We start from the raw sequence: 16,733 nt of genomic DNA on the forward strand, positions 1-16,733 counted from the left end.
GACACGAGAGTTATGGAGACAGTATGGAAAGTTGGCTAACTTTACTGCTGTGGGGGTTGTGAGTATGGCTTGGTAGGAGCCCTGCCATTTGGGGGTTGGGGGTTATGTTTTTTATGAGGAGAGGTGATAAAAACTCTGTCGCCTATGTGATAGGTGTTCATGGAATGCTGCACTGGGGCAGGAGTGAGAAAGTTGGCATGAGAGCAAAGGAGGTTTCTTATAAGTTGGAGAAGAGGTGTCATGTAGGCGGGGGGCAGTTGAGGGGGGCTGGAAGGATTCCTGGAGGAAGACTGGCCTTATGTATAGGAGCTGGAAGGGAGATAGGAGGGTGGGTTTTTTTGGTAAGCTACATAATCTCAAGAGTGCGAGAGGAAGGAGGTGAATCCAGTCTAGGTGAAGTTCGAGGGATAGTTTGGTGAGTATACTCTTTAGAGTCCTGTTCTTTCTTTCTACTTTTCCTGAGGATTGGGGGTGATATGGGATGTGGAAATGCCAGGGAATGCCAAGTGATTGGACTAGGGGTTGGGTAATTTCAGAAACGAATTCTGGGCTATTATCTGATTCTATGAATGTGGGAATGCCGCAACGACGGATGATGTCACTGAGGAGGAGTTTGGAGGCAGTAGAGGCTTTCTTGCTGGTAGTGGGGAAGGCTTCAACCCAGCCGGTAAATGTGTCTACTAGGACTAGGAGGTATTTGTGTTTTCTATCGAGGGCATGTGAGTAAAATCAATTTGCCAATCGGGGCCTGGCAGATGCCCTCAGGCTTGTTGGGAGGGAAAAGTGGGTTTGTGAGATGAGGTACTAGGACTGGTTTTTAGCAAACTTCACATGATGAGGCGAGATGCTGTAGGAATTTGATATTGTTCGGTGAGAGGGGGATGAAAGGTTTCACGTACTGCTGAAGCATGTGTGCGTCTGCATGAAATAGTTTATGTAAGTAGGTAAAAAGGGATTGAGGCATAGGGATTGAAGAGGGGTATTTTGGGGAGTGGTGAAGAGGAGTTTTGCTGCTGTTAGGGTTGCCTTTTTTGTTGCTTCATCAGCTTGGTTATTACCCAGAGATGGTGGATTGGTCTGTTTGGTGTGCTTTGCAATGGACTAGGCCTATAGCCTTTGGGAGCTGTGATGCTTTGAGAAGTGTGGTGATGTGAGGGTGGTTTGTGATTGAGGTCCCTTTTGTGGTAAGGAGGCCCCTCTCTTTCCAGATGGCTGCATGGGAGAGAAAAATGTGGAAGTCATACTTGGAGTCAGTGTAGATTGTAAGAGAAGAATTACTGGCAGGAGTAAAGGCTCTAGTTATAGCAATACGTTTGGCTTACTGGTTAGTGGTGTTGGAAGGAAGGGTTTGGGCCTCAGTAACTTCAGTGAGAGATACTACTGCATATCCTGCAATGCGGGTATGGTTATGGATAAAAGAGCTCCCGTCCGTGAACCAGGTATAATGGGCTTGAGGGAGGGCTCCCTCCTGCAGATGTGCGGGGTGAGGGACTCACTTGCTTAGGTGTTACATACAAGAATGGGGAGTGTAAGGGGATGGGTGTTGTGCAGATAGAAGGTTGGCTAGATTGTGAGGGGGGAAGGTTGCAAAGGTAAGAGAGGGATCTTCAATGAGGGATGTTTGAAGGGTTAGGATTCGGCAGGGGGGTAGCGTTTGAAATCCTCTGTAAGTGAGAAGTTCTATGAGGTGGTGTGGGGAACACATATGCGTGAAATCATTTGGTACTTGTCTTTCTCTGCCAGGCTTATTTCACTGAGCATAATGCCCTCTACCTCCATGCATGTTGTTGCAAATGGTACAATTTGTTTTATTCTTATGGCTGAATAATATTACATTGTGTATATGTACCACATCTTCTTTATCCATTCATCTACTGATGGACACTTAGGTTGCTTCCATTTCTTGGCTATTGTAAATAGTGCTGCGATAAACATAGGGGTGCATGTGTGTTTTTCAATCTGGGCTGCTGTTATTCTTAGGGTAAATTCCTAGAAGTGCAATTCCTGGGTCTAATGCTATTTCTATTTTGAGCTTTTTGAGGAACCTCCATTGTGCTTTCCACAATGGTTGAACTAATTTACATTCCCACCAACAGTGTAGGAGGGTTCCCCTTTCTTCACAACCTCGCCAACATGTGTTGTTGTTTGTCTTTTGGATGGTAGCGATCCTTACTTGTGTGAGGTGATATCTCTTTGTGCTTTAAATTTGCATTTCTCTGATGACTAGCAATGTGGAGCATCTTTTCATGTGTCTGTTAGCCATCTGAATTTCTTCTTTGGAGAACTGTCTGTTCAGCTCCTGTGCCCATTTTTTAATTGGATTATTTACTTTTTTGTTGAGGTGCATGAGCTCTTTATATATTTTGGATGTCAACCCTTTATCGGATCTGTCATTTATGAATATATTCTCCCATACTGTAGGCTGCCTATTTGTTCTGTTGATGGTGTCCTTTGCTGTACAGAAGCTTTTCAGTTTGATGTAGTCCCACTTGTTCATTTTTGCTTTTGTTTCCCTTGCCCAGGGAGATAAGTTCATGAAGAAGTCACTCATGTTTATGTCCAAGAGATTTTTGCCTATGATTTTTCCTAAGAGTTTTATGGTTTCATGACTTACATTCAGGTCTGATCCATTTCGAATTTACTTTTGTGTATGGGGTTAGACAATGGTCCGGTTTCATTCTCTTACATGTAGCTGTCCAGTTTTGCCAGCACCATCTGTTGAAGAGGCTGTCATTTCCCCATTGTATGTCCATGACGAACAGGAGCATTCTTATTCAAGTATCTTGGTGTACACATTGTGTGTTTTGTTGGGTATATATTGAGGTGTACAATTACTGGGTTCTAGATTGTGATTAACTTCAGCTCTGGTGGATACTGTCAAACTATTTGAAAATATACTCCCCTCAGCAGTGTATGACAGACAGTTTACTTTGCTTCACATCCTGGCTACCATTTAATATTGTCGGACTTGAAATTTTTGGTCAATATGATAAGTATGTAATGGTATTTTATTGGGGCTTATATTTTCATGGGCATCTTATTATATGTTATTGGTCATTTAGATTTCTGGTTTCTTGTAAAAGGCCAATTTATATCTTTTCCCACTTTTTTATTGGATTGTTTTGCATTTCTTACATTGATCTGTAGTTTTTATGTAGTCTGTATTTGTGCCCTTTGTTGGTTACATTGTGTGTGGAAAATATGTTGTTATTCTTTGGCTAGCATTTCTGCTTTTATAATAGTGACTTTGGAAGAACAAAAGTTACTCGTTTTAATGTGGCCCAGTTTATCAGTCTTTTGCAGTATGATTAGTACTCTTTTGTGTTTAGCAGTCTTTCCCCATTCCAACGTTAGTGAATTTAATCCTCTTATGATTTTCTGGAAACACATTATTTTGCTTTTCATTTTTAGGTTTTACCTGACTAGAATTGATTTCACATCTGCTGGGAAGTAGGAGCGGCAATATATTGTCATTGATGTATATGTAGAAAATGCAGCCTCACACTGATAGTTGATGGCAGAAGGAATTTTAATACCCTTTTGAGATAATTGTAGATACCCTTATTTGATACCATGTTAAAATTTGTCTAGTGGTAGGTTCTTAATGGTTTGTTGTAATGCCAGATCCAAAACCACATCTGTGAACTTTGTGTACTTTGTTAAATTTAAATGCATTTGTCTCTCCTCTACTGGGTGTCTTCTACCCATGCATTATTTTGCAACATCATTTATCAGTCCTTTGGAAAATACCGGTTCACTGAATGATGCAGCTCTTTCAAATACTGAAACAGTGCATTGTATTACATTAAAAAAACACATTGAACTAATCAGGAAAGTTGTTACCATCTGCGAACAAATCCATGGCTGCAGAGACAAGTTTTCCAAAATTCTAATTTTTGTTTGAAACTTTACCTTCTATCATTAGCAACAAATACTCTCATTTGCTTTCCTTGAAGTTCTTTTTTGAGAAAATGTCTGTGAAAGACCCAAGTCTGAATAACCATAGTTTATCAGTTCTTTCTAGTAAAAATGGTATTCTGTGAAAGCAGCTAGTTCAGTTCACAATTCAAATATTGCATAAGTGATTTTCCTGGAGACAATAACAGTATTTTGGTGTGCAGCAGAAATGCTTTATGTCCTTTCCATTTCATTACATAGAAATTAAAAATGTACTAAAAAAGACATTTTTAGGGCTGAAGATTTAACAAAATTAATAATTTTTACTGCATTAAAGACATTTTCTTTTTTATTAAGGTATCATTTCTATACACTCTTATGAAGGTTTCACATGAAAAACAATGTGGTTGCTACACTCACCCATTTTATCGAGTCCCCCCACACCCCATTGAAGTCGCTGTCCATCAGTGTAGTAAGATGCCACAGAGTCACTACTTGTCTTCTCTGTGCTACACTGAAAGACATTTTCTTTATTGTAGATAAAAACCCATAACAGATCAATTCTTAACAATTTTTTAAGTGAACAGTGTGGTGTTGTATTACAGACCTATAGATCTTTTTCATCTTGCATGACTGAAGTTTTATGCCCATTGAGCAACTCTCCCATTTCCCTTTGCCCTTAACCACCTAGCAGCAACTGAAATTCTGCTTTTTGCTACTATGATCTTGACTACTTTAGATACCTCATATAAGTAGGATCATACAGTATTTATTGTTCTGTGACTGATTTCACTCAGTCTCAGGGCTCATCCATGTTTTGGTATATGACTGGGTTTCTTTCTTAATGACTGAATAATATTCCATCATATGTATAATCCACATTTTCATTATACATTTGTCTGTTGATGGACATTTGGGTGGTTTTTACCTCTTGGCTACTATAAATAATGCTGCAGTGAACTTGGGAGTGCAAATACCTCTTTGAGATACTGATTTCATCTCTTATGAATGAATACCCAGAAGTGGGATTGCTGGATTGTATGGTAGTTCTATTTTTAATTTTTTGAGTAGCTTCCACTCTATTTTCTGTAGTGGCTGCACCATCCATTTCACATTCCCACCAACAGTTCACAAGGATTCCAATGTCTGCACATCTTTCCCAATGCCTTTTTTTTAAGAATTGAATTTTTACAGCAGTTTTGGGTTCACAGAAAAATTGAGAGGAAGGTACAGAAATTTCTCATTTACTCCTTGCCCCCAACACATGTATAGCTTGCTCCATTATCAACATTCAGTACATTAGAATTGTGAACCTACATTGACACATTATAATCATCCAAAGTTCATAGTTTACCTTTTACTTCACTGTTGATGTACATTCTGTGGGTTTGGACACATGCCTAATGATGTGCATCCATCATTATAGTATAGGAGTATTTTCACTGCCCTAAAAACCCTCTGTGTTCCACCTATTTATCCGTTCTCCTACCTCCACCTCCTGGCAACCACTCATCTTTTTACTGTCTCCATAGTTTTGCCTCAGCCACAATGCCATGTAGTTGGAAATATAAAATATGTAGCCTTTTCAGGTTGGCTTTTTTCACTTAGTAATGTGCGTTTGAGATTTCTCCGTGTCTTTTCATGACTTGATAGCTCATGTCTGTTTGGTGCTGAATAATATTGCATTGTGTGGATGTACCAGTTTGTTTATCTAATCACCTACTGAAGGACTTGTTGGTTATTTTCAAATTTTGGAAGTTATGTATGAAGCCTCTTTAAAGATCGGTGTGCAGGTTTTTCTGTAGACAGAAGTTTTCACCTCCTTTGGGTAAATACCAAGAAGTGGGATTGCCACATCCTAAAGTAGAGTATGTTTAGTTTAAGAAACCACCAAAATGTTTTCCAATGTGGCTATACCACTTTCATTCCCTCTAGCAATAATTGAGAGTTCCTGTTGCACCACATCCTCACCAGCATTTGGTGTTCACAGTGTTCCAGTTTTGGCCATTCTACTAAGTGTATAGTGGTATCTCCTTGTTTTAATTTACATTTCCCTAATGACATGTGGAGCATCTTTTCATATGCTTATTTTCCATGTGTGTATTGATGAGGTGTCGAGGGCTTTGTCCATTTTTAAATTGGTTTGGCTTATTGTTGAGTTTTAAGGTTTCCTTTTATATTTTGAGGAACAGTCCTTTACTATGTGTCATTACTGCTTTTATAAAAAAATTTTATAATGGCCATCCTTGAAATGTAAAGTGATAAGTTATTGTGGTTTTGATTTGCATTTCTTTGATGTGGTGATGAACATCTTTTCTTATACCTATTGGCCATTAGTATGTCTTTGGATAAATGTTTAGTCAAATCCTTTGCCAAATTTTTAATGTTTTTTTCTTGCTATTGAGTTGTAGATGTTCCTCATAAAATTGGATATCAACACCTGATCAGATGTATAGTTTGCAAATATTTTCTTCCATTCCATAGGTTGCCTTTTCATTCTGTTGCTGTGCACACAATTTTTAGTTTGATGTCCCACTTGTCTGTTTTTGCTTTTGTTGCATCTGCTTTTGGTGTCATAACCAAGAAGTCAGTGACTAGACAAGCGTCGTGAACCTTTCTCCTTGTGCTTTTTTCCTAGGCATACAGTTTCAGGTCTTATGTTGATGTATTTAATCCATTTTGAGTTGATTTTTGTGTATGACTTAAGTGTCCAATTTCATTCTTTTGCATGTGGCTGTCCATAATGCTCTTGAACCTCTCTAGTGATTTTTTCAGTTCAGTTATTAACATTCTTTAGCTCCAAAATATGTCTCATTCTTTTGTGTGTGTGTGTGTGTGTGTGTGTGTGTGTGTGTGTGTGTGTGTGTGTGGATAGTCCTTTTGTTGAAATTCTCATTTTGTTCATGTATCATTTTTCTTAACTTGTTGAGCATCTTTATGATGATTAATTAAAATTCTTTATCGGATCATTCATATACCTCTATCTTTAGACTCAGTTTCTTCAGACTTATTTCGTTCCTTTTATTGGACTGTTTCCCCTGTTTCTATTATGTTCCTTGTAATTTTTTGTTGGTATCATTGCATTTGAAAAAACACTCCTCTCTTCAGTCTTTACGTACTGGCTGAGTACAGAGAAAGGCCTTTACTAGTCAGCCTGGCTGTAGATTGTGGGGGCTTCCCCAACCTTTTCTCTGGGTCTGTCTTCTCTGTACCTGTATATGTAGATTCCAAATCAGAGGAATTTTCCAGTTTTTTCTTCCTGCCCTAGAGGCTTCTACTCTCTTGCATCTTCTGTACCATGGGTCCTGTGAAGTAGCACACTACCCAGCTCTTTTTTGTTACTAGATGGCCCCCAGATAGCTAGAGTATGCCAGGTACTAGTAGCGCCCTATGTCAGGGTAGATAAGAAACCAGCCCCACAGGCAGTCCCACAGAAAACTGAAATGTTGGACACCGCCACCAGTCTTCCCTTTCTCCCAGGAGGGAGAAGTTGCTGAGCTGTATTGGTCTGTTTGTTGTCCCGTGGGTTCTCTGGATCTGTAGTTAACCACCCAGCTCCTTTTTTAGTTCTCAGTAGGCCCCAGGCACCTAGCGTGTGCCAGTTCTTGTCTGTGCTCTGAGAAGTGGAGAAAGAAGCTAGTCCCTCAGGCAGGCCCCGCACTCACCTCCCCTCCCTGCCAAGTTAGAATGTTAGATGTAAAGTACATTCTTGTTTTCCTCCCCAGGAGAATTTCAGAGGCCAGTTTTCTTCCAGTTGTGTGGTGCTGTGCTGGGAGGAGGGACTATGGTGAAAGGGTGTCATGAACTTTCCTACTATCTTTGATGCAGCTGGTTTAGTAGCACCTGGGGTGCAGGAGCCTCTTAACTGATTTCTGAGTTCTCATAAAGGGAATTGGGATGGGTATTGTTGAACAGGTGTTTCTGAGGAAGGAAGGAAGACCTGGGGCTTCCTGTTCTGCCATCTTGCTGATGTCACTTCCATCAAGGACATTCTTAAGTGAAGTTGGCTTTTTTTGTGAATGGTCATGAAAAATAAAATGAAACAGTTTGCATCATACCTGAGACTGGCTTTATTCTCTGATTTCTTTATCACAATGAATCAATGAAACAGTTTGGTGCTACTGCCCTGATACATTCTAAGGTGCCTGGAGTCCTGACTTCCTTTGTTTTTGAACAATTAGTGTAAATGTAAATACAGGAAAAAAGGAAAATGAAGTCTTGGTATTATGGATACAGTTTTGACCTCACAGAACTCCGGGAACTGTCTCTGGATCAGGAAGTTTGTGAAGCACACTGAACTACAGTTTTTCTAAGTTCCTTAAAAAGAATAGTGAATGAATATTGAATTTTATCAAGTGTGTTTATGCATCTATGAAACTGTCATGTAATTTTAAAAACTCTGTTTAATGTGATGAATTAATTAGAACAAATATTTGGGATAAACCTGCATTAGTGTTGATGTATTTTTCCATTTATATATTATTATTTTTCCATTTATATATTCTCTCTCTATACTTAATACTACATGTTTAAATACCACAAAACACTATTATTATTATTGAAGTTAATATTCACTTAGAATTATCCATGTACTTGCCAGTTTTTTCCTCATCATTTCTTGCTGCAACTGTAAGGTTCTATCTGGGATCATTTTTATGCTGTCTAAAGAATCTCCATAAGCATTTATTCTATTGTGAAGTTCAGTCTTTACCTTCCCTTAGAATTGTGTTTTTTGGGTACAGAATTTTAGGTTGGCAAATATTTCATTTTAGCACCTTGAATGCATCTTTAATAATCTCTGGCATTGTGTTCTTTTTGAGAAGTCATGTTGATAATATTGTCTTTTTTTTCCTTAGGTGCTTAAATGATTTTGTCTTTTTCTTACCTTAGATAAGACAAGTTTTACAGTGACATGTCCAGATATGGATCTCACTTCAGTTCTGGAAAACTGAATTCTAATTATTGGCTTCTAATTTCTTCAGATACTGCTTTTGCCCTGTTTTCTCTCTTCTTTCTAGAATTCCATTTAAGTATACCTCTTCACTGTATCCTGTATATCTTTCTTTACTTTACTTACTCTAATGAGGAAGTATTAAAAAATACAAGTATTTTTTTTCAGATTTTCAGTTTTTGTTTTTAATCTTTATTATTGAAAAGAATTTCCAAACATATGAGCAAGTAGGATGGTATATCCCCCATGAAACCATCAACCAGCTTTAATAGTTATCAACTGCTTGTTTCATCTGTAACCCCATCACCCATTTTCCCATTCTACTGAGGTAAATATTTCATCTGAATGTATTTTAGCATCTGTCTTTTAAAGATAAAGAGTCTATAAAACATTCTAATTGACTCATAAATGTAAATTTTAAAAATACTTGCTTGAAACAGGATCCAAGTATGGATCCATACATTGTGATTGATACATCCCTTAAGCCTTTTTTACCCTAAAGATTCCCCACTATCTTCTATTTTTCCTTGCAATGTATTTGTTGAAGAGATTGGGTTATTGTCCCGTAGAGTTTCCCATAGTCTGAATTTGGGTTCATGCCTTTTTTAAAAAAAGACAACTTCACAGGTGGGTGGTGTGTTCATTCATTAGGATCAGGAGGCACTAATGTCAGATTGTCTCTTATGATGTGAACAGCCATTGCTAGATGCCTGTGTGGATTCTTCAATTTTTAGGGATTTAAAATGATGATGTTCTAGTTCTAGCATTTTTTATTAGCTCAAATACTTCAATACAGAGACATTTCTTATCAACTGTTGGTTCATATATGAAAGGCAGAGTAAGTACTTGCTTTTTATTTACCAGTTTTCAAAATAATCAATTGATTCACTAGTGTCCTTCAGTTCTGACCAGTTAGGATTTGTTTTATTATGGATTTAACATATATATTTCCAGATATTTTTAGTTGATATGACTTGCTCCTTAAAGAAATCTGTGGTAGTATTGAAATTAATAAATATTATTTCTGGTTTATTCTAGTTTGCATTTATGCCGTGTCCTGAGTGAAAATAAAAGCCATGATTGTTCATCCTATAGAGGTAAGTCTTTCAAAAGTATCAAAGCTGTTACGTTTGGCTTGGCCAAAATTAATAAATATTGTTTTCCATTAAATTGTTGTAAACTAAAACAAAGCTATAAGATAGTTCACACTATATAAAGCTTTTATATGAATATATTACAGTTAGGATTAAAACTGTAGGACTATAAATCTCTATATGGATGTCAAATAGTCATAATGATATTGCTTGACTTTATAATTATGACATGGAATATTTAGCTACATTTCAACAGTTGTTAGCTGTAGTAAAAATTATATAAACTAGCTATCAGTCATAAACAGAAGAGAAAAGCTAGCATGGAAAGAAAAATTGTTTTGATATTGTTTGCGCTAGGAAATTTCCAGAAACTAAGGTTCAGTGTTTTTACTAAAGCTGGTTATGTTTAGGTGGTATCTGGGGATCTTGTTAAAGGCAGTTGTCATGGAAAACGTTAAAAGCAAAGGAATTATATACGCACATCACAAATACGGTTTATTAAGTAAAATGTTATGTAATTAACTAGGATGTGAAGTTTAATTTTAAAGGACTTTACTATTTAACACTCATTAATTTAAAATTAGGCCTTTAAGAAATTTAGATTTAGAAAAGGAGGGGCAAAAACAAAACAATTATGTCCATTATGTTTAAAGAATTTTCCTGTGTAGCTTTCATTTTGGGTGGGAACCATGACATTTTTTCAATCTGGAAAAAATGATTTGTAACAAATATTCTATTTTAAAGAAAAATTATTGGATAAAATTAATTTTATTTAAATTATGCTTTTGTGAATAGATGATTAAGAATAGAAAATATTTCTATAAAAATGTTCACTTTAATCAAAATATTACCTTGATGAAATATATGAGAGTATATACTTTTTAAAGAATATTTGAATTTTTTAATGGAAAGCATTCGAATGGGAAGAATTCAAACAAATGAATGAGCCATTTTTTCCCTGTCATTTGAGTAAGATCTGTTGTAAGATTTAACATTTGTAAGCGCACATTCCCAAAGTTATTTTCCAGTTCCTCCTGCTTATAAAATTGTAAGATCGTTCATAATGTTTCTGAGGTTGATAAAATGCCATCTTTTTGAATAAATCAGTTCACTGCCAGAAGTATAAGAACGTAAAAAAAGACTCTTTTGTAAAAGCACTAGGATACTTAATTTTTTTCATTCCTGTATTTGATACAAGTGTGTGACTTCTTGGTTAACTTTGATCTTGTTTACAATTGAAATCTTAAGTGGATAAAATAAGAACTCTCAGAAGAACTATGCATAATATAACCTAGAGGATTACTCTTTTAGTTTTAAATGGGACTGGGTGGATCTCCTATCAGATCTAACTATCATATTATTGTTACTTTTTGCATGTTTGTTACGATTCACATATGAAATGAAAAGTAGTTGAGTGCGGCCTCATTGGCTGGATTGCCAGTGCTCTCTTGCTGGCCCTTGTCGGCCTTCAACACGTTACAGCTCTGGCTGATTGCTCCACCAATCAAGCTTTGGTCTGAGGGCCCCAGTTGGTAGTCCATGCTGGAAATTGTATGTCATTTCTTCTGAATTTCTTTTGTTCTATCTCGGGGATTGAGTTTGGATAGGGTTCTCTCTACCCTTTCCCTTTCTGCTCCTCTCAATTGATTTCATTTCATTTCAGGCAGGCAGTTTACCTTGCACACACTACTTCCCTTGTTCATTTATACATCCCTCTTCCCCAGTAAAATAACATTGTAATGATGGCTGATAAACCAGGGTAATCCTAGTGATATTCAACATAACAAAGAACTGTTATCTTCAATATTCAAATCCCACAAAGCACTTGTAAGAATGTCTAAAAGTTTTTTTTACTTGTGGCTATTCTTAAAACTGCTTTTCCTGAAATGTGACCATTAAGATAAAATCTTCTGTTCATTTTTTTGTGTATAAGGGCTTTAAATTTTCCACTCCATTGTAAATGCAAAGTTTTTCAACTTTAGTGTAGATTTTTTCAGGATTTTGTGGAGCTAGCCATCGTACTCTCCAGGTACCATTTACTATTTCTATGGACAAAATACAGTAGGAGAGGGAGAGGATTAAAGATGGCGGCGTGAGAGGAGAGACAGAGGCTTCCTCCTAAAACTGGATATAACAAGAAAATATAGTTGGCGCAACTAATCCTGAGAGAGCAACAAGAAAGAGGCCGACGCCAGACTGCATACACCTGGAGAAAAGAACAGACCTCACCGAACGGGGAAACATACTAGAGTTGTGGCTTGGCAGGACCCGAGCCCCTCCCTCATCCCAGCTCACCGGCAGGAGGAAGAGAAACGGAGCAGGGAGGGAGTGAAAGGCTTGTGACTGCTGAATACATAGCTCCAGAGATCTGCTCTGGGAGCACAAACCTACATTTCATGGTGTTTTCATCATACTCTTCTGATTATGGGGTTGTAAAGCTGGGACAGGTGGAGTACCTGGGGAGACAGGGATTCCGGCTGCCTGTGGAAAGTAGGGATCCATATTCGGCTGCTCTGGCACAAAAGCATATCTCTGTGCTTGGCCCACTGGTTCAGGCAGCGGAGACAGGCACAGCAGCCGGGAAGCCGGGAACAGCTCTTTCCTCCACCCAGGCAGCAATACCACTCCCCTGCGACCCCTGACATTGCTTCAGTGCTGAGCAGATCCAGAATAGAGCTTCTGGATGCTAGAGGGCGCCATCTACAAATATGCAATGCCAAAGAAACCTCTTCCATAGTAAAATTACTAATACAACTCCTGAGAAAGATTTAAATGATATGGACCTCGTGACTCTTCCTGAAAGGGAGTTCAAAATAAAAATCATCAACATGCTAATGGAGGTAAAGAAAGATATCCAAGAACTCAGAAATGAATTCAGGTCAGAGATCCAATCGTTGAAGACAACGATGGAGGCTATTAAAAGCAGGGTGGATACAGTGGCGGAGACGATAAATGAAATAGAAACTAGACAAGAGGAATACAAAGAAGCTGAGGCACAGAAAGGAAAAAGGATCTCTAAAAATGAAAGAATATTGTGAGAAATATATGACAAAACTAAATGGAACAATATTCGCATTATAGGGATGCCAGAAGAAGAAGAGAGGGAGTAAGAGTTTAAATGTGTCTTCGAGGAGGTAGTTGCTGAAAACTTCCCCAGTCGGGGGAAGGAGATAGTCTCTCAGGCCATGGAGATCCACAGATCTCCCAACACAAGGGACCCAAGGAAGACAACAACAAGACACATAGTAATTAAAATGGGAAAGGTCAAGGATAAGGACAGACTGTTAAAAGCAGCCAGAGATAGAAATAAGATCTCATACAAAGGAAGCCCATCAGGCTAACATCAGACTTCTCACAGAAACCTTACTGGCCAGAAGGGAGTGGCATGATGTACTTAATGACATGAAGCATCAGGGCCTGGAACCAAAATTATTTTTTCCAGCAAGAATATCATTTAAATTTGAAGAAGAGATTAAACAATTTCAAGATAAGCAAAAGCTGAGAGAATTTACCTCCCACAATCCATCTCTACAGTCTATTTTGGAGGGACTGCTACAGATGGAAGTGTTCCTAAGGTTGAACAGCTGTCACCAGAGGTAATAAAACCACAGTAAAGAAAGTAGAACAGCTAATTATGAAGCAAAAGCACAATTAAATTAACTATCCCGAAAGTCAATCAAGGGATAGACAAAGAATTCAGAATATGATACCTAATATAGAAAGAATGGAGGAGGAAGAAAAAGGAGGAGAAACAGAAAAGAACCTTTAGATTGTGTTTGTAACAGCATACTTAGTGAGTTAAGTTAGACTCTTAGATAGTAAGGAAATTAAGACTGAACTTTGGTAACCACGATCCAAAGCCTGCAATGGCGATAAGTACATATCTATTGATAATCACCCTAAATGTAAATGGACTGAATGCACCAATCAAAAGACATACAGTCACTGAATGGATAAAAAAAAAACAAGACCCATCTACATGCTGCTTACAAGAGACTCACCTCAAACCCAAAGACATGCACAGACTAAAAGTAAAGGGATGGAAAAAGATATTTCATGCAAACAACAGGGATAAAAAAGCAGCTGTTGCAGTACTAGTATCAGACAAAGTAGATTTCAAAACAAAGAAAGTAACGAGATAAAGAAGGACAGTGCATAATGATAAAGGGGTCAGTCCTACAGGAGGATATATAACCATTATAAATATATATGCACAAATACAGAGGAGCACCAGCATATGTGAAACAAATACTAACAGAACTAAATGAGGAAATAGAATGCATTTGTTTTAGGAGACTTCAACACACCATTCACTCCAAAGGACAGATCTACCAGACAAAATAAGTAAGGACACAGAGGCACTGAACAACACACTAGAACAGATGGACCTAATAGACACTTATAGAACTCTACATCCAAAAGCAACAGGATGCACATTCTTCTGAAGAACACATGGAACGTTCTCCAGAATAGACCACATACTACGCCACAAAAAGAGCCTCAGTAAATTCAAAAAGATTGAAATTCTACCAAGCAACATTTCAGACCACAAAAGTATAAAACGAGAACTAAATTGCACAAAGAAAGAAAAAAGGCCCACAAACACATGGAGGTTTAAAAACATGCTCCTAAATAATCAATGGATCAACGACCAAATTAAAATAGAGATCAAGCAATATATGGAAACAAATGACAACAACACAAAGCCCCAACTTCTGCAGGACGCAGTGAAAGCAGTCTTAAGAGGAAAGTATATAACACTCCAGGCATATTTAAAGAAGGAAGAACAAACCCAAATGAATAGTCTAATCTCACAATTATCAAAATAGGAAAGAAAGAACAAATAAGGGCTAAATTCAGCAGAAAGAGGGACATAATAAAAATCAGAAAAGAAATAAATAAAATTGAGAAGAATAAAACAATAGAAAAAAATCAATGAAACTCAGAGCTGTTACCTTGAGAAAATAAACAAAACAAATAAGCCTGTAGCCATACTTCTTAAGAGAAAAAGAGAATCAACAAACATCAACAGAATTGGAAATGAGAAAGGAAACATCACGATGGACCTAACAGAAATACAAAGAATTATTAGAGACTACTATGAAAACCTATATGCTAACAAGCTGGAAAACCTAGAAGAAATGGATAACTTCCTATAAAAATACAACCTTTCAAGACTGACGAAGAAAGAAACACAAAATCTAAACAAACTACCAGCAAAGAAATTGAAGTGGTAATCAAAAAACTACCCAAGAACAAAACCCCGGGCCAGAAGGATTTACCTCAGAATTTTATCAGACATACAGAGAAGATATAATATGCATTCTCCTTAAAGTTTTCCAAAAAATAGAACAGGAGAAAATACTCCCTACCTCAATGTATGAAGCCAACATCACCCTAATACCAAAACCAGGCAAAGACCCCACCAAAAAAAGAAAATTACAGACAAATATCCCTGATGAACTTAGATGCAAAAATACTCAATAAAATATTAGCATAGTGAATTCAAAAATACATCCAAAGTATCATACACCATGAAGAAGTGGGATTCATCCCAGGATGCAAGGATGGTACAACATTTAAAAATCCATGAACATCATCCACCACATCAATAAAAGGAAGGACAAAAACCTTATGATCATCTCCATAGATTCTGAGAAAGCACTTGGCAAAATTCAACATCCATTCATGATAAAAACTCTTAACACAATGGGTATAGAGGGCAAGTACTTCAACATAATAAAGGCCATATATGATAAACCAACTGCCAACATCATACTGAACAGTGAGAAGCTGAAAGCTTTTCCTCTGAGATCCGGAACAAGACAGGGATGCCCACTCTCCCCACTGGTATTCAACATAGTACTGGAGGTCCTAGCCACGGGAATTAGACAAAACAAAAGAAATACAAGGAATCCAAATTGGTAAAGAAGAAGCTAAACTGTCACTACTTGCAGATGCCATGATATTGTACATAAAAAAACCCTAAAGACTCCACTCCAAAACTAGTAGAACAGTATTGCTCAGAATACAGCAAAGTTGAAGGAAACAAAATTAACACACAGAAATCTGTGGCTTTCATATACACTAACAATGGACTAATATAGAAAGAGTAATCAGGAAAACAATTCCATTCACAATTGCATCAAAAAGAATAAAATACTTAGGAATAAACCTAACCAAGGAAGTGAAAGACCTATACCCTGAAAACTATAAGACACTCTTAAGAGAAATTATAGAGGACACTAACAAATGGAAACTCATCCCATGCTCTTGGCTAGGAAGAATTAATATCGTCAAAATGGCCATCCTGCCCAAAGCAGTCTACAGATTCAATGCAATCCCTATCAAATTACCAATGGCATTCTTCAACAAACTGGAACAAATAGTTCAAAAATTCATATGGAACCACCAAAGACCCTGAATATCCAAAGCAATCCTGAGAGGGAAGAATAAAGTGGGGGGGATCTCACTCCCCAACTTCAAGCTCTACTGCAAAGCCACAGTAATCAAGACACTTTGGTACTGGCACAAGAACAGAGCCACAGACCAGTGGAACAGATTAGAGACTCCAGACATTAAACCAAACATATATGGTCAATTAATATATGATAAAGGAGCCATGGACATACAATGGGGAAATGACAGTCTCTTCAACAGATGGTGCTGGCAAAACTGGAGAGCTACATGTAAGAGAATGAAACTGAATCATTGTCTAACCCCATATACAAAAGTAAATTCAAAATGGATCAAAGACCTGAATGTAAATGATGAAACCTTAAAACTCTTAG

The 16,733-nt window shown here is 37.5% G+C and overlaps 1 protein-coding gene across 1 annotated transcript in view; it reads left to right on the top strand.

Moving 5' to 3' along the window:
- Nucleotides 1-577: 577 nt before the first annotated feature.
- LOC140848447 (THO complex subunit 2-like) overlaps nucleotides 578-16,733 on the top strand; it is a 116,758-nt gene continuing 100,602 nt past the window's right edge. Inside the window, 2 exon segments of the mRNA XM_073232012.1 lie at nucleotides 578-693; nucleotides 9,887-9,945. Coding sequence (XP_073088113.1) covers nucleotides 578-693; nucleotides 9,887-9,945 — 175 coding nt within the window.

Source organism: Manis javanica, chromosome 1, assembly GCF_040802235.1.
Source record: "Manis javanica isolate MJ-LG chromosome 1, MJ_LKY, whole genome shotgun sequence".
Classification (NCBI taxonomy): domain Eukaryota; kingdom Metazoa; phylum Chordata; class Mammalia; order Pholidota; family Manidae; genus Manis; species Manis javanica.